Source organism: Thalassophryne amazonica, chromosome 5 (genome assembly GCF_902500255.1).
Source record: "Thalassophryne amazonica chromosome 5, fThaAma1.1, whole genome shotgun sequence".
Lineage (NCBI taxonomy): Eukaryota > Metazoa > Chordata > Actinopteri > Batrachoidiformes > Batrachoididae > Thalassophryne > Thalassophryne amazonica.
Genome location: NC_047107.1, coordinates 81100853 through 81119458, shown reverse-complemented (window position 1 = coordinate 81119458; position 18606 = coordinate 81100853). Strand labels below are relative to the sequence as shown.

General features: G+C 41.3%; 1 protein-coding gene across 4 annotated transcripts in view; it reads left to right on the top strand.

The window, feature by feature from the left end:
• msh3 (mutS homolog 3 (E. coli)) overlaps positions 1-18606 on the top strand; it is a 149953-nt gene that overhangs the window by 23288 nt on the left and 108059 nt on the right. For all 4 annotated transcript variants that reach the window (XM_034170665.1, XM_034170663.1, XM_034170664.1 and 1 more), the window contains exons 9-10: positions 15185-15294; positions 17977-18091. In XM_034170665.1, the coding sequence (XP_034026556.1) occupies positions 15185-15294; positions 17977-18091 (225 nt within the window). The remainder of the gene's footprint in view (positions 1-15184; positions 15295-17976; positions 18092-18606) is intronic.

Sequence of the window (18606 nt, the reverse complement as noted above, 5' to 3'; positions counted from 1 at the left end):
AGCAACTTTTGCATAATTCATCAATAAAGAACATGCAGATTGTAAAAAAAACATGAAGTGATAGAGGAAATCTGAGCTCAGATTTAGATTCAGCACCTCAAAATTACCCTAAATCAGTTCTCAAAGTCCATGCAAGAAAAAAAATTGTTGACCAGTGTTTTTTGAACAGGAAGTTGTCAACTTTTATGTTGCATAATTCTGCAGCGTGTTGCCGTGTGTGCTGTAATAATGATAATTAAAAAGAAGTAATTGTTTCTTGTCACTATGTGACTGAAGATTGCAGTATTTCATAAACAGGAGCACACAAGTGTTACATTGGAGAGTGGTGGTGAGGGGTGGGGGGCAGCTGGATAATAAGTATTATGCAAAGCTTTTATTCACTCTTGTTATACTTGAAACCTTTTAAAATAATGAAAATCTCCTGAATGTAGATTCACTCACTCACTCATCTTCAACTGCTTACTCCAATTAAGGGTCACAGGGGACTGGAGTCTGTCCCAGCAGTCATAGGGCATGAGGTGGAGTACACCCTGGACAGGATGCCAGTCTGTCGCAGGACCACATATAGACAAACAAACACATTCACACCCACACGCACACCTACGGACAATTTAAAGTTTCCAGTTCACCTAACCTGCATGCCTTTGGACGTGGGAGGAAGCCGGAGCAGCCGGAGGGAACCCACACAAACACAGGAAGAACATGCAAACTCCACACAGAAAGGCCACAGGTGGGATTTGATCCCATGACCTTCCTGCAGTGAGGCAACAGTGCTAACCACTAAGCCACCGTGCTGCCCATAGGTTATTTATAAAAATTTAAGGAGACTGGTGAGGGAAGCCACCAAGACACCCATCACCACACTGAATGAGCTGTAAGCTTATGTGCATGTGATTGGTGAAGCTGTGTAATGCAACTTAAATCTGTTCCATCACCAGTTGTACAACATACTCTGTTATACTTGCAGATATTTGTTTTCACTGTTAGCTTAAAGGGCATAAAGAAACCTGATTCTCTATTTTTGAATTTGATGTCACCAAAAACATTAAATCAATCAATGAGTACTTTATTTGTCATTGTCATAATAACACAGCTATAAATATCAACAAGATATCGTTTAGAGCAACTTATTACTGACACAAAAGTATACTTAGAAAGTGCAAATAGTGCATATGACATGACATGAGGGACCATAAACCTTTTCTATTTTTATTTTAACCAACACTGTAACTTGAACATATTGTATGTGATTTTCATTAAATTTGAACTGAACATCCCAAATGAAAGTATCTTGGCTGAATTTGAATTTGAGCATGAATGGATTTCACTGTGACTATGTAGGTCGTCCCAAGTGAGTGTATTTTGGGCTAGATGGAGTTTGAGCATGATTAGTTTTAACCAAGGTTCTCTAAAGGCATTTTATTGATCAGAGTATTGATTATTAGAATTTATTATCAATCAATATTTGGTTCATAAATTATCAACTTGCCAACTGTGTTTTGGAAGTAACACCTAAATCTCATGGTAGTGTGATTTGGTCAACAACACAGCTTATTGTTGTTGCTTACAAATGCAGTTGTTGTATGGCTGGGGGGGCCTGGCTGCCTTTTTGTTTCTGTCTTTTGGTTTTCCTTCCAGGTGGCTTGCATTTGGGACTGAGTGGCTGTGTAGCTGAGGTTATCAGGACCTCACCCTGATCACCTGCGGCTCGTCAGGACTCACAGCTGAGGTGCATCTATATGGATTGGAACATGGTGGCATTTAAGACTGGAGTATACAGTGTGTATTTGCCAGAGACTCGACCTTGTGACCAGACGGGTGAGATCGTCGTCTCGGGAGCCATCTCATCATCAGTGGATGCAGAGAACGTCCAGGGTTTGATGCACGGTCTGTGAAAGAGGAGGGGGTGAGGTCTCACGCTCGTCAGCACACTTCTTGAGGTACGTTAGATTTTGTGACTAACATTTATACAGTCAGTAAATGTGGTGTCCCTCACACCTTATTATATTGAGCTGTACGTTAGTCATGTATCGGCTTCCACTGCAGTGGAGTTTTGTGAACTGGATGTTCCATGCCTGCAGGTTGGGAAGCTGATTAGTAATTAAGCCAGGAAGTGTTTGCTGTTTATGTACACCTTTGAGTGGTCTCTCTGTGTGTAGAGTGTGGACTCACATAATGGTTCCTTCTTTCACAGACTCGGTTTGTTGCGGCCACCTGGGGGGTGTCGGCGGGGTCCTTGGGTCCGAACGGCTTCTGGCTCCGGACCGTTAGCGCTGCTGGGAGCGCACCGTATCACCACCACGCCAGACTGCACACTCTTTTGTTGTTTTGTATCACATCACTGTTATGTATGTAAACAGTGGCTTGCCTCTACTGGTGGTTGGCTCTCACTGCGGTATTGTATCACTTCCTGTTCCGGAGCACAGCGGTGTTTTTCTGTATCTGTTAGCTGTTTAATCTGCGCAGTTAGATTGATCTAGTTATCTAGATTACGATTTGTTTCCCAGTGTAATCTTTACGTGCCTTAACTAAAGCACTCCTTCTGCTGAATCACCTCTAAATTATTTACACATTATTCACTTTGCGTGTTTTTAGGAATCCGCTAGCTTAGCGTAGCTACTAGCTCTTAGCCAGTTTAGCATGGCGGCTTCTCCTGTCTCTCCCGCACTTTTCTGCTCTGGGTGTGAAATGTTTAGTTATTCCTCGGCCTCCTTTAGCAGTAATGGTACTTGTAATAAGTGTAGCTTATTCGTAGCTTTGGAGGCCAGGCTGGGCGAATTGGAGACTCGGCTCCGCACCGTGGAAAATTCTACAGCTAGCCAGGCCCCTGTAGTCGGTGCGGACCAAGGTAGCTTAGCCGCCGTTAGTTCCCCCCTGGCAGATCCCGAGCAGCCGGGAAAGCAGGCCGACTGGGTGACTGTGAGGAGGAAGCGTAGCCCTAAACAGAAGCCCCGTGTACACCGCCAACCCGTTCACATCTCTAACCGTTTTTCCCCACTCGACGACACACCCGCCGAGGATCAAACTCTGGTTATTGGCGACTCTGTTTTGAGAAATGTGAAGTTAGCGACACCAGCAACCATAGTCAATTGTCTTCCGGGGGCCAGAGCAGGCGACATTGAAGGAAATTTGAAACTGCTGGCTAAGGCTAAGCGTAAATTTGGTAAGATTGTAATTCACGTCGGCAGTAATGACACCCGGTTACGCCAATCGGAGGTCACTAAAATTAACATTAAATCGGTGTGTAACTTTGCAAAAACAATGTCGGACTCTGTAGTTTTCTCTGGGCCCCTCCCCAATCAGACCGGGAGTGACATGTTTAGCCGCATGTTCTCCTTGAATTGCTGGCTGTCTGAGTGGTGTCCAAAAAATGAGGTGGGCTTCATAGATAATTGGCAAAGCTTCTGGGGAAAACCTGGTCTTGTTAGGAGAGACGGCATCCATCCCACTTTGGATGGAGCAGCTCTCATTTCTAGAAATCTGGCCAATTTTCTTAAATCCTCCAAACCGTGACTATCCAGGGTTGGGACCAGGAAGCAGAGTTGTAGTCTTACACACCTCTCTGCAGCTTCTCTCCCCCTGCCATCCCCTCATTACCCCATCCCCGTAGAGACGGTGCCTGCTCCCAGACTACCAATAACCAGCAAAAATCTATTTAAGCATAAAAATTCAAAAAGAAAAAATAATATAGCACCTTCAACTGCACCACAGACTAAAACAGTTAAATGTGGTCTGTTAAACATTAGGTCTCTCTCTTCTAAGTCCCTGTTAGTAAATGATATAATAATTGATCAACATATTGATTTATTCTGCCTTACAGAAACCTGGTTACAGCAGGATGAATATGTTAGTTTAAATGAGTCAACACCCCCGAGTCACACTAACTGTCAGAATGCTCGTAGCACGGGCCGGGGCGGAGGATTAGCAGCAATCTTCCATTCCAGCTTATTAATTAATCAAAAACCCAGACAGAGCTTTAATTCATTTGAAAGCTTGTCTCTTAGTCTTGTCCATCCAAATTGGAAGTCCCAAAAACCAGTTTTATTTGTTATTATCTATCGTCCACCTGGTCGTTACTGTGAGTTTCTCTGTGAATTTTCAGACCTTTTGTCTGACTTAGTGCTTAGCTCAGATAAGATAATTATAGTGGGCGATTTTAACATCCACACAGATGCTGAGAATGACGGCCTCAACACTGCATTTAATCTATTATTAGACTCTATTGGCTTTGCTCAAAAAGTAAATGAGTCCACCCACCACTTTAATCATATCTTAGATCTTGTTCTGACTTATGGTATGGAAATAGAAGACTTAACAGTATTCCCTGAAAACTCCCTTCTGTCTGATCATTTCTTAATAACATTTACATTTACTCTGATGGACTACCCAGCAGTGGGGAATAAGTTTCATTACACTAGAAGTTTTTCAGAAAGCGCTGTAACTAGGTTTAAGGATATGATTCCTTCTTTATGTTCTCTAATGCCATATACCAACACAGTGCAGAGTAGCTACCTAAACTCTGTAAGGGAGATAGAGTATCTCGTCAATAGTTTTACATCCTCATTGAAGACAACTTTGGATGCTGTAGCTCCTCTGAAAAAGAGAGCTTTAAATCAGAAGTGTCTGACTCCATGGTATAACTCACAAACTCGTAGCTTAAAGCAGATAACCCGTAAGTTGGAGAGGAAATGGCGTCTCACTAATTTAGAAGATCTTCACTTAGCCTGGAAAAAGAGTCTGTTGCTCTATAAAAAAGCCCTCCGTAAAGCTAGGACATCTTTCTACTCATCACTAATTGAAGAAAATAAGAACAACCCCAGGTTTCTTTTCAGCACTGTAGCCAGGCTGACAAAGAGTCAGAGCTCTATTGAGCTGAGTATTCCATTAACTTTAACTAGTAATGACTTCATGACTTTCTTTGCTAACAAAATTTTAACTATTAGAGAAAAAATTACTCATAACCATCCCAAAGACGTATCGTTATCTTTGGCTGCTTTCAGTGATGCCGGTATTTGGTTAGACTCTTTCTCTCCGATTGTTCTGTCTGAGTTATTTTCATTAGTTACTTCATCCAAACCATCAACATGTTTGTTAGACCCCATTCCTACCAGGCTGCTCAAGGAAGCCCTACCATTATTTAATGCTTCGATCTTAAATATGATCAATCTATCTTTGTTAGTTGGCTATGTACCACAGGCTTTTAAGGTGGCAGTAATTAAACCATTACTTAAAAAGCCATCACTCGACCCAGCTATCTTAGCTAATTATAGGCCAATCTCCAACCTTCCTTTTCTCTCAAAAATTCTTGAAAGGGTAGTTGTAAAACAGCTAACTGATCATCTGCAGAGGAATGGTCTATTTGAAGAGTTTCAGTCAGGTTTTAGAATTCATCATAGTACAGAAACAGCATTAGTGAAGGTTACAAATGATCTTCTTATGGCCTCGGACAGTGGACTCATCTCTGTGCTTGTTCTGTTAGACCTCAGTGCTGCTTTTGATACTGTTGACCATAAAATTTTATTACAGAGATTAGAGCATGCCATAGGTATTAAAGGCACTGCGCTGCGGTGGTTTGAATCATATTTGTCTAATAGATTACAATTTGTTCATGTAAATGGGGAATCTTCTTCACAGACTAAAGTTAATTATGGAGTTCCACAAGGTTCTGTGCTAGGACCAATTTTATTCACTTTATACATGCTTCCCTTAGGCAGTATTATTAGACGGTATTGCTTAAATTTTCATTGTTACGCAGATGATACCCAGCTTTATCTATCCATTAAGCCAGAGGACACACACCAATTAGCTAAACTGCAGGATTGTCTTACAGACATAAAGACATGGATGACCTCTAATTTCCTGCTTTTAAACTCAGATAAAACTGAAGTTATTGTACTTGGCCCCACAAATCTTAGAAACATGGTGTCTAACCAGATCCTTACTCTGGATGGCATTACCCTGACCTCTAGTAATACTGTGAGAAATCTTGGAGTCATTTTTGATCAGGATATGTCATTCAAAGCGCATATTAAACAAATATGTAGGACTGCTTTTTTGCATTTACGCAATATCTCTAAAATCAGAAAGGTCTTGTCTCAGAGTGATGCTGAAAAACTAATTCATGCATTTATTTCCTCTAGGCTGGACTATTGTAATTCATTATTATCAGGTTGTCCTAAAAGTTCCCTAAAAAGCCTTCAGTTAATTCAGAATGCTGCAGCTAGAGTACTGACGGGGACTAGAAGGAGAGAGCATATCTCACCCATATTGGCCTCTCTTCACTGGCTTCCTGTTAATTCTAGAATAGAATTTAAAATTCTTCTTCTTACTTATAAGGTTTTGAATAATCAGGTCCCATCTTATCTTAGGGACCTCGTAGTACCATATCACCCCAATAGAGCGCTTCGCTCTCAGACTGCAGGCTTACTTGTAGTTCCTAGGGTTTGTAAGACTAGAATGGGAGGCAGAGCCTTCAGCTTTCAGGCTCCTCTCCTGTGGAACCAGCTCCCAATTCAGATCAGGGAGACAGACACCCTCTCTACTTTTAAGATTAGGCTTAAAACTTTCCTTTTTGCTAAAGCTTATAGTTAGGGCTGGATCAGGTGACCCTGAACCATCCCTTAGTTATGCTGCTATAGACGTAGACTGCTGGGGGGTTCCCATGATGCACTGTTTCTTTCTCTTTTTGCTCTGTATGCACCACTCTGCATTTAATCATTAGTGATCGATCTCTGCTCCCCTCCACAGCATGTCTTTTTCCTGGTTCTCTCCCTCAGCCCCAACCAGTCCCAGCAGAAGACTGCCCCTCCCTGAGCCTGGTTCTGCTGGAGGTTTCTTCCTGTTAAAAGGGAGTTTTTCCTTCCCACTGTAGCCAAGTGCTTGCTCACAGGGGGTCGTTTTGACCGTTGGGGTTTTACATAATTATTGTATGGCCTTGCCTTACAATATAAAGCGCCTTGGGGCAACTGTTTGTTGTGATTTGGCGCTATATAAAAAAAATTGATTGATTGATTGATGTATTAAATTCAGTTAGCCTTTGTACCGTGCTCTGCTTATTTCATACTGGGTCCTTCAAATGCTGGTCGGTTCTCCGAGCTGCGTCCGACACATAACAGCAGTATTGGGAAACAAAATACATTTTTATTAATAAATACATTAATTTTCAATTTAATTAAATCTATTTTATTGATATAACAATGCTGCCTCACGGCACTTCACACTGGTAAGATCTAACCTTACCAATCCAAAGAATATCTCCTAATTTATTTACCAAAGTGATGAAGCCAGTTGAATGTCATGGTTCACGAGATTCAGATTCAGATTCTTTACTGTCATTGTAACAAGTACAATGAAAGGTAAGGTGCAGGTCTTTCAGTGCAAATATAAACCTGAGTAAATCACGCGCAGAATTAAAAGTCTGGAGAAGAAAAGAAATTAACATAAAATTCAACAGAATGAAAAAGGTGTGTTCAAATCACAAATAAAAAAGAAAAAATTATAAGTACGTAGCAGGAAAAAAGAGATTGTGTATATACAAAAAAGTATGTACAAAACTGGATATTTTAGTGGCAGTGGATATTGCACATGAACAAATGTTGCACTCATTTCAAGTGTGGCATGTGACCTGGATATTTGGTTGCAGTGGTATTCAAAGCCTTAACAGCAGTTGGGTAGAAACTGTTTTTCAGCCTATTTATTCTTGCTTTAATGGCCCTATGCTGTCTGCCTGATGGCAGTAGCTCAAACAGAGAGTGGCCAGGGTGGGATGAGTCTTTTAGGATGGTGTTGGCTCTCCTGAGACAGTAAGAGCCATGAAGTTCCCCCGGTGTGGGTAGAGGGCACCCCGTATCGGCAGAGGGTGCTTGGCATGAGTGTAACTTTTGTTTTGCTTTAATTGAATGTTGTCTTTGTGATTTCATGTACCAGGCAAGAAACCTTAAAAAAAATCCTGTTTTTCAGTTGTTTCTTTAATTTAACTGGGTTGGGGGTGATGGTGGTGGTGGTGGGGGAATTATTGCATTTGATTCTGGTTGTATGAGGAGTATTTAAACATTTCAGTTTTTCTGTTGCCCATCTGATTAAGAACAAGACACCATCCAACACTGCTTTGTAATTACGAGTGCCTGCCTAAAACGTTTGCACAGTATTGTGTATCTGGTGTTGTCAGCTGATCACGACTCAAGTTTTACAGCAGGCAGCAAACTTAATGTAGATATTTTGTTTTAGCAGAAAACCAAACATTTAATGCTGTGATAATGTAATTTGAGTAAAATAAAACTAGTCTCTTGTGACTCTGTAGTGCAGGGGTGGCCAAGTACGGTCCTCGAGAGCCACCTTCCTGACACTCTTAGTTGTCTCCCTGCTCCAACACACCTGAATCCAATGAAAAGCTCATTAAAGGTCTGCTAATGAGTCTTTCATTGGATTCAGGTGTGTTGGAGCAGGGAGACAACAAAGAGTGTCAGGAAGGTGGCTCTCGAGGACCGTACTTGGCCACCCCTGCTGTAGTGTTTGATCAGTATTAAGTGATTATTTCCGGAGGGGTGTTGGTTGCTGTTTTCCTTGCGAAGGCTTTGAGAAGCACTGACACATTGTGTTGCAGACGCCTGCTGCCTCCCGTTGTGTTGCGACTCGATGCCTCTTTGCTGACAGTTTGCACCCAGTGTGGTGTCACCAGTGGGGACGGGCTCCTCTGGAGGCTGCCAGTGATTGCATTATGCTGTAAAAATGAAACGAGGGAGTGCAGCAGATGAGATTACGATGGGATGGTGGGATAAATGGGCGGAGGGATGTCTGCTGCTTTTTGCCTCTTGTCCTGGGCTCTTTACATCTTGATTTCTCATGTTCACCTTTTTGATGTCTGGGCCTATTTTCTTTCATTTTTCCCCCTGTTTAAATTCTACACTGGGAAATTTGCTTCATTTGTATTCATTCTTCTTGTTCACTCACTCACTCACTCACTCACTCACTCACTCACTCACTCACTCACTCACTCACTCACTCACTCACTCACTCACTCACTCACTCACACACACACACACACACACACACACACACACACACACACACACACACACACACACACACACCAGCAGTGTTGAGTAATTATAGTTGAGATGGGCCTGCAAAGGCCAGTTCAATTATTCTGTTTGAAGAGTACGGCTCTTGAGACTCTTCTCAACTTGTAGATCCTGTCAAACATATAGAAGTGCAGCTTCGTCAGTTCAGCTCTGACAGAATATCACATTTATATTCATGCACGACACAGCTGTATTTCTGCTGTTTTTTTTTCTTTCTTCAGTCTTCCAGCTTTGGTGTAAATAGTGTAAGGCAGAGCATGTATGTCCCTTTTGAGCTACTATATCAGGATGGTGGTGCAATATGGCGCCCTCCATGATGGGGCCCGCTCCCATGGAGATATTAAAGACTCATTGTAAGCTAATGAAAACACATCAATTCATTGTTGGTATTACATACTAAAGAACAAATGGTTATGAATGCTTTATTCTATTTCTGCTAATAAATGCCCCTATTTCCTACACACTGTAGCTTTATAAAAGGATAAAGGATCCTGATTTTTTTTTTTGCTTTTTAAATAACATTTATTTATCTTTTTTCCAAAAAGAAACAAAGCACCAGCACACCATCTTCAAAAGTACAAGCACAACTAAAGCAAAATGAAACATGTGCTACAACTCCAACATTCATGAACATCCAATCCCAACATACCAACCACAGGCACCATGAAACAACAATACATAAATAAAGAAGAAAAATAAAGAAGAAACCCACAACACACCCCTGACAATCAGCTCAATCAGTTCCAAAACTTTTCAGTGATCCAAGATAAGCGATACACTCTAAAACATTGCAGCCTTGTTTAGTTTAGTTATGTCCACTTGCTACTAGAGGTAGCAAATGGACATAACTAAACAAGGCTGCAATGTTTTAGAGTGTATAAGGTTGCCACAATTTTAGAAACCTATCAGCCCTCCCTCTGAGTCCAAACTTTGGACGTGGAGCTTTCCAGGATAATTATCGTGCGTCATGCTAGCAATGAGGTAAAGGCATATGACTTAAATCACAGGGAGAAGTGTTACATCTATCACACAGATCAGAAACATTGGGATAAATTTTGGATAATTTGGAGTTTGATAAATGCAGCCTGTATACTACTATAAATTTTTAAATTGAATTAAGGAAAGTCTTGTACAAGATGATGACATACAAATTCTGTCTACAGCCTTATCCCAGAAACCTTCTCCAAACTCAAGACCCAACTCTTGTTCCCACTTACATATAATTTTATTGACTGGACGATTATCCATTGAAAGAACAAGATTATATATCCGTGATATAAAAGCCTTCTTATGGGGCATAAGTTCCAAGAGGTCCTCCCAAGGATGTTTAACGGGCCGAGTGGGGAATGCCGGAAAAATAGTAGGTGCACAACGTGCAATTTGGAAAAAAAAATGAAATAAATCAGATGAGGGCAGGCCATACAAGGAAGACATATCAGAAAATTAAGAAAGGCATTATCCTTAAAAAGATCATGAAAACATTTAAGTTAAAATTGATACCATATTTTATATATTTATTGTCTGTATACTGAGACGGGGACACGGGGAGAGAAGAAAATAATAAGGCTGGGAGAGAGGTAGATAACACGACTGAGCTTCTAACTGACACCAAGTTGTACTCGTATGAGGATCTTTTAACCAGCAAATGTATTTTTGAATGTTAGTTGTCCAGTAATAAAAATCTAATTTGGTAAAGACAGACCTCCACTAAGCTAACATTTTTGTATTAATGTCTTATGTACTTTTGGAGTTTTATCCTCCCATATAAATGAGGAAATCATTTTATCAATAGATTTAAAAAAGGTTTTGGATTATTTTCAACAATATATGCTGATACTCTGATCCATGCTTTTTTGTCTCTTCTTGACCGGGTTGCTTTCACGGCCTATTCTCTGGCTTTCCGCAATCCAACATTAGAGGTCTCCAACTGGTTCAAAATGCTTTTGCTAGAACTTTTGGCTAGAAAATTTTGCCTCCCTTCATTGGCTTTTTGGCCCCTGCAAGGTCCGAGTTAACTTTTTATTAATAACTTATAAAATCCTTCACAGACTAGCTGCCTCCCTACCTAGCCAACCTAATAAAACCTTACATAATGGTCCATGTTCTGTGTTCTCAGGATGCACAACTATTGTTAAAAAGAAGGCAGCAGGCCACAGAGCTTCCCTTGTCGTACACCGATTCTGTGGAACAATCTGGCTGCGGAGATAAAATAGTCTGATGCTGCTATCGTGACAGATGCCTCAAGCTTTAATGCCACCTGCTGGATCCCTGGTGGAAGACACAGCGATTAACTCCCCGTGGACATTTACAATGACCTGCCACTGGACTTTTGTTTTCCATGTTTGGCAATTCTTTGTTGTACTTTCTTTACTGGATCTCTGTTACTGCTAGAATGGTTTAAGAAGTAGGTCACCCCTCTGAGTCTGGTCTACCACTGTCACCTATGTGTCTATGTGTTTGATCAGGGGGGTTGGTAAGGTTAGACTGTACCCTTGTGAAGCGCCTTGTGGTGATTCATGTTGTGACGCCATATAAATAAATTGAAGTGGATTAACATCAGAGCAATGGTACTTTCTATAAAGCATACCCCACTCAGGTAATATTTAGAATACAGAGTTTTTGTGGCCATTGACATTGGCTTGACAGCCACTCTGTCTCCAGGGAGGGGGGGGATGAGATGGGCCCTCTGGCAACGGGGCGTACGTGTGTCCATGGAGCAACAAGTAATGAGTCCCTGGGAGTTTGGTGGCAGCTAGGTGCCGCTTTGGTTGCTTAGGTTTTCTGCAACCTGGAGTCAGGGATCTGAGCAGTGTAGGGGATTAGAAGAGCAGGAAAGCTTGCTGCTTAATGATGTCAACACAAATACACAATGCTGTGACTCAGGCTGCGTCGACAACACACACGCCAACTGACGTGTTTGTTTATGATGTTTTATAGGCTGCTGCAGTCATTGATTTGTGTTTATGCCAGTTTTATACAAATCGATCATCTTCATTAACTTCTGATCTCTGGGTGGTGACACTTCTGTGTTGACATTTAGCTTTTCCTTCTTTCGAATGTCACTCTCACAGCGCTTTATGAGTTAAAAAATCTCTGACAGTGTCACTTCAAAAAAAAATTACTATGCACTTGTAGAGTGAAGCTCTCATCCTTCATATTTGCAGTGGTAAACTCTTATCTGACTTTAAGCTCAACTGGATTTATGAGAGAAGCTGGAATTGTTTGAAGTTGCTTTTTGCCTAAATGTTAGAATCATGTCAACCTGAATTTGCCTTAGAGCTCCTAAACCCGAATGATCACTTCCATTATCTGTTGATTTGTGCGTTATAAGGTAGCTGTTTACTCAAGTTGAAGTTTATCTCTTCAGTGCAACAAGTTTGTTGACCTGTTACTGAAATACAACAACAGGTTATTTCCTTGCTGCCAAAGGTGAAAATGGGTATTTCTGGTAATCATCAGAAAAAGTATTTCAATATATCAAATTTGAACTGTGGGGTCATGAGTAATTTAAGCTCCATTAACTCATCAAGACAGCACAGAGGATTGTCTGCTCTCCTTTCCCAAACCTTTTTTGTTTAATTGGAGCCAGGCATGGACTACCACGGCCCACCCAGAAGGCGTCTTGCATCACCCAGACAGACCCACATCACACCACCCCCACCACATGCCTGGGTTGGACTGAGAAGTCTGAGTGTTTGGGTTTGTGGTTGTCCTGGATCAAGATGAAGATTCAGGCTTTCATCACTTCTTGGACCTGGCCATCAGAAGTGTGTCTATGTGGTGAAAATGCTGAACTTCTAAGAGACCTGCGCTTATGTCTGCAGTGACATTCACGTCTCTGGGTCCTTGGCCTTTAAGATCGAGAGACTCCTGGGAAGAGCTGATTGAACCATGAGGCCAATGGACAGAAATGTTTGGTGATGCCAATACCTTTGCAGGTGAATGAAGGTTCAAGTTTCTTCACTCTTGGTGCTTCTTGTGTTCCTGTGTGGTTGTGACAGGTGGGCACTATTCAGTGACCTAAGGCACCTAGGTTCACTGGTAGTAGGTGAGTTTGGAGACTTCTTTGGATACCACTGGAATGACTTCAAATGGTCACTTAGGGACACAGTGCCACAGCGTCACTTGCACTGTGAGGGAACATCAGATGTGACATTTTGGCCATGGGGTGTCTTTCTCAGGGTATAATCCAACACACAGCTTGCCTCAGTGACGAGGACCCCCAGCACCAAGTGGACACCCATGTTTCACATAGATGTAACAAATACATGTTACTTTCAAGAGGTGTGGATGCAGCAAGTTGTGGCACCAGCGCATGCTCCCAGACCTGAATATAGTGACGTGTCAAGGTTGTATCTGAAAATAATACAACACCAAAATTAATTAGACACACCAACAGAATATCATTTTTAAATGTTTTTAAAAATGTTTTGAGTCATTTCGTCAGGTTAGTGGATTTGTTGGGTTGGTAGATGAGTAAAGCATTGATGAGGACTTTATTAGTACCTGCTGCTGTAGTGTTATACTGTAGATGGGTTCCACCCATGTGTATTTTCACTGTGCGATTTCTTGACACCAAATCTTTGCAGACCAATCAAATTTGGCATATAAATGAATGTCGCAGTCCTCTTGCATGAGTTCTGAGGGCACTGACCTTGACCTACTTTTTCTGGGTGAAATCGGGGAGGATTCAAATGTCAGCAAGTGTTGCCCACTAGCGACAACAGCTTTCCAGGCCGTTACTGGGTTGATTTTAAACTTGTAATTGTTTTTAAAGCCCTCAATGGCCTGGCCCCAGTGTATCTTTCGGCGCTTCTTATTCCTTACACCCCAAACAGAGCCTTGAGGTCTTCTGACCAACTGTTGTTGGAGGTGCTAAAACCAGATTAAAGACTAGGCATGACAGAGCCTTTGCAGTGGCTGCTCCCAGGCTGTGGAATAGTCTCCCTTTTAATATTAGATCATCCCTGACCCTAGAGAGTTTTAAAGCCTCTTTAAAAACCTATTTCTTTTCTTGCGTTTCCTAAATGAGCGATTACGTACATCTCTGTTTCACCTTGGTATTTCTTCTGTTTTTCCTGTCGCTTAATGCTGACCAATTATACCTTATTTGTAGTCTTTTGGTAGCATGGCCCAAGCAGTGGGTCACCCCTTTGAGTCTGGTCTGCTTGAGGTTTCTTCCTCAATATCATCACAGGGAGTTTTTCCTTACCACTGTTGCCTCTGGGCTTGCTCTAGGGGTTGGTAAGGTTAGACCTTACTTATGCATTGTGCCTTGAGGCAGCTTTGTTGTGATTTGGTGTTATGTAAATAAAATAGTGAGTGAGTAAATCAAATTAAATTATTTCCTATTACTTTTTACTCTTTATTTTACTTTATCTTTTATTTGTTTTATTGCCTGTTGTAATTTTATTGTTATTTGTAATTCATTTATTTACGTTTGGGCACTTTGGTCGACTGCTGTTGTTTTAAATGTGCTTTAGAAATAAAGGTTGAGTTGAGAGCTGCTGGTCCTTCAGGACAGATCTATTGTTTTACAGCAAATGAGAAGCTGAAATAAGAGAAATGCTTAGTACATTGATTTTTTTTTTTTGTGTGTTAATTTGCTTTCAATCAAATTAATCAAATAATTGTCTTATCTAACATTTTCCTCTAAAGGTCAAAACAATGTTGAATTGACGTGTTAGTGATGGAGTCAGGTTTTGTTCACAGTGCAACCAGCAGCAGAAATGAACGAAGAAGATTCCTTCATGGGTGGTTTATGTGTATGCATACTGTACATTAGGAAGTGAAGGAGGAAATTTCACAATCCACAGCTTTGTGTTTGCCTTGGTTGCCCTGGCAACAACAGAACAGACAAAAGAAGAGTCCTTAAAGTCAGCAGTGGCGAGCGTGTGAGTGGAGCAATGTGGAGGCGCTGGGAAACCATGCACTCCTCTGTGCATCCATTTACGCCACGCAACGATGCATGAAACACGCAGTGCTGAGGGGAATAATGCTTCACATGGCACACAGACATGATGACTGCATTAACATGTTGCCGCCATTAGCATCAGTCATGTCATGCTTTCACCTGCTTTGACCCCTCCTCCTCTTCCTCCTAGTGCTCGGGCTGACGACAGAGTGCGGGTGGAGCAGAAAGACAGAGCTCAGTTCGAGTTTGGTTCTGCAATGAACACGGTTACTGAGTTCTATTGCCACGCCAGCGACAAAGGTGTGTTAGTGTTGCACATGTAAATGTATGTGACACTTTTTCTCCATACTGCAGTCTCATTGTATTCATTCATAAATATTTTTTTTCTTTCAATTTCTTTTGTTTGAAATAATGAGTGATTGATTCATGGAAGATGTTCAGATCCAGGATTTAGTCTTTATATGTAAGTTATCTAAAATTGGTTGTCAGTGGTAGAAAAAAGCTCAAATCCTCCAATATGGGGAGAGCAATCTGTCGTGCAAATTATCCAGCTGGGGAAAATATATATTACAACCCCAAATCGGAAAAAAGTTGGAACAATATGAAAATACAGAAAAGAAGAAGGAGAAAAAAGCCTACAATATTTATATATTAATGTAATTTGCATTTTCCATATCATCCCAACTTTTTTGATTTGAGGTTGTAGAATAAAGATGATGATGTGTGCTAGTACTACAATATTTTGAGCAAAGCGTTACAAAATTGACATGGTTCTGTGATGAAAAATATCGGGCTGTCCACAGAAATCACAGGAGGATGTACTGGGGCAGATTAGTGCCAAAAAGCACTCGCGCAATAAAACATGCATTCGGGTGTATTATATTATTTCACATGCGAAGATATTATCCGTGATGTTATCTTTGCGCACGCGCACTTAGAGGAAACTGCTCCCCGAGCATGGAAAAAGTGCCGTGAATGAGGATGAATATGTAACCAGCGTGCTAAACAACCACTCAAAAATCACCTCACTCTCTCGAAGTTGATTTCTGCTCCCACAAAGTGGATTTCGCGCGAAACCTTTGGCACAATGGGGAAGGGAACCAGTGTCAGTACTGGCTCTGCTGTGATTGGTCATTTCTGAAGAACGAGATTTCATTGACAGCCCTCCATTCAGAAAGCCCGGTAAAGTGAACTCTCAGTTCCGGAAGAAGAAGATGTCACCACTTCAGTTTTGTTCATTACAAGTGCTCGAATTCAGCCAGCGTTTTCTTACCTGAAGGAAGCTCTGCCCAGACACCGCTGTTTTCTTTGTTTCAGCAGAGTTCCGTGTCTGAGAGGAGGGCTGTCTCAATCAATCAGGAAGGAGTTTCCTCTGAGTTATTGCACAAATGCTTTTTGACACTAATGTGTTGCCATAAGGATGTGAAGAAATATCCAGGAGAAGCCATCACTGCTGTGCCACTCCCTCATTCTCTGTGACTCAGCAGTGTTAATCTGTGGATGAAGAAGTAACTCCTATACACGCCCCGGGGCTCATTGTGACAATACGTATTACGCTTGTATTCCAAAGCGTGAAGTGAAATAGTCTCTGACTTCCCTTGAATGGGACGCCAGTCCATCCCATAGGGGTGTGAAGGATCACAGAGATCATGGTTGAGATCGGATCACGTTTTTTAGTCATGAATTGGATCATTTTTTTGGTTCAGCAGAAAAACAGGGGAGACAATCTTTTTTCCACTTTAAAAAGATGCTAAAGAACAGTAATAACAAGCAACTTTTGCCAGTGGTCCTGAATGGAAAACAAGGTGTCCATTGTTAAAACAGTCTTTTAAAATAAAATACTTGTTATATTAAATTGCAATATGAGCAGTTCTAGTAAATAAAAATAGCCAAAGTCAAAGTCAATAAAAATGTAAAAGAAATAAAGGATGGTATGAAAAAGACATTATGCACAGTCACTGACCTGAATGCAATTTCATTCTCAACTCCTGATATTTCGGAGTGAGTCTTTTCATGTTTAGACCCTGATGTGTGTCAAGCCACAGGGTGCCTTGAGCAGGCACAAAGTGATGGGGGCTGTCTGTTTCGTTCATGTGAATGTGCAACTGCTTTAATTTAACTACCGCTCTGCCTCGAGAGTTATACAGTGAGTGCATTAAAAATCATTCACCATGACAATAGAAATCTGTTTTTAAAACTGTTTACAATTAATCCACTGTTCATATGCGTGCCAATCCGTGGTCAGGATCTGTACAAATCATGGCACAGCTTTGGCCCATTACACCCCAGGTTACTTTCCCAGCCAATGCTACTACCCATTTACAGTTGGTTGGCCTGAGACAATGTAGATGAGGTGTCTTGTCCAAGGACACAGATAGATAGCCTGAAAATCCAACTCAGGTTGATGATGAATAGATGGTGATGCAAATTAGAATAAAAAAAAAACATATATCAGCTTTTGCATGGAAAGTATGGAGATGTTGGTCAATAGAAGCCCAAATATTTTAAACTCACTTTGTGGAAGAGTCATATGAAGCATCATAGGATTGAGAATCTCCTGCTGTAGAGATCAGTCATCAAAGACAGGTTTTAAAAATGATTTAGAGTAGTATGTGTACTGAGAGGAATGTCACTCAAGGGAAAACTGTGAAATATGTGAAGATGTGTTACTGTGCTTGTAATTTTTTTCTTTCGGGTGTTTTTCTGACGTCTGTTGTGGTTGATCTGCAGTTTTGTTGGCCAGAGCGGATTGTAAGCCACAGCTCAAATCCTTCGAATTTATCCTGAGCACTTGTATATTTAGGTGTCATGAACATTTTGGAAATAACACTGAGTTGCATAAAATTGTGACTCCCACGCATCCAGAGCCAATGCATTCTGTAACTGTTTATTGAATGATGCAAGTCAATAACACAGCGAATGTTTCTGTGGAGACTGTGTTTGTGTTGTGGAAAATGTGCAATGTGTGTTTGTGTCATGCAGGTTCACGCTGTCTGTCGAGTGTCGTATCACTGGAGAGGCCAGTGATCTGCTGTCTGGGGCCTCTCATCCAGTACCTCCAGGATTTTAACTTGGAAAGAATTCTTACAGATGACAGGTGTGCGCACACTCACACTTCAAAACAGATGGTGAGCATTTTATTTCAGTGTATGTGGCATTAAAAGGCAGCTTTAACTTGTTTCTGTCATAGTCAAACCACATTCAGCCTGTTTGAGGATTAACTACAGCGTTTCCCAGTTATAAGTTTGAGCTGTGGAAGAGATACAAGGAAGCTTTCATTACATTCTTATCAGGGACAAATTACAACCAGTAATTGTCTTTAAAAATGTTCAGAAATAAAACTGTATTGATTGTACTTTCCCCAAGAAAAAATACTCAGCTTCACATTGTTTGACGGGACACAGAGTGTGGTGCAAAGTGATATTTTGCCTGGGCAGCAAAGTACACCATTGGTAGTCCATGCAGAAGCAGAAAGGCTGCTATGAAATGGTCATCAAATACATTTGTACCATCAGTGAAGAAGGGAGATCTGGTATAGCTGCTGGCTTTGCTAAACGGTGTGCTTCGTTGAGCTGGGAAAAGGTAGAACAGAGAAGCTCAGCTGGCCAACCC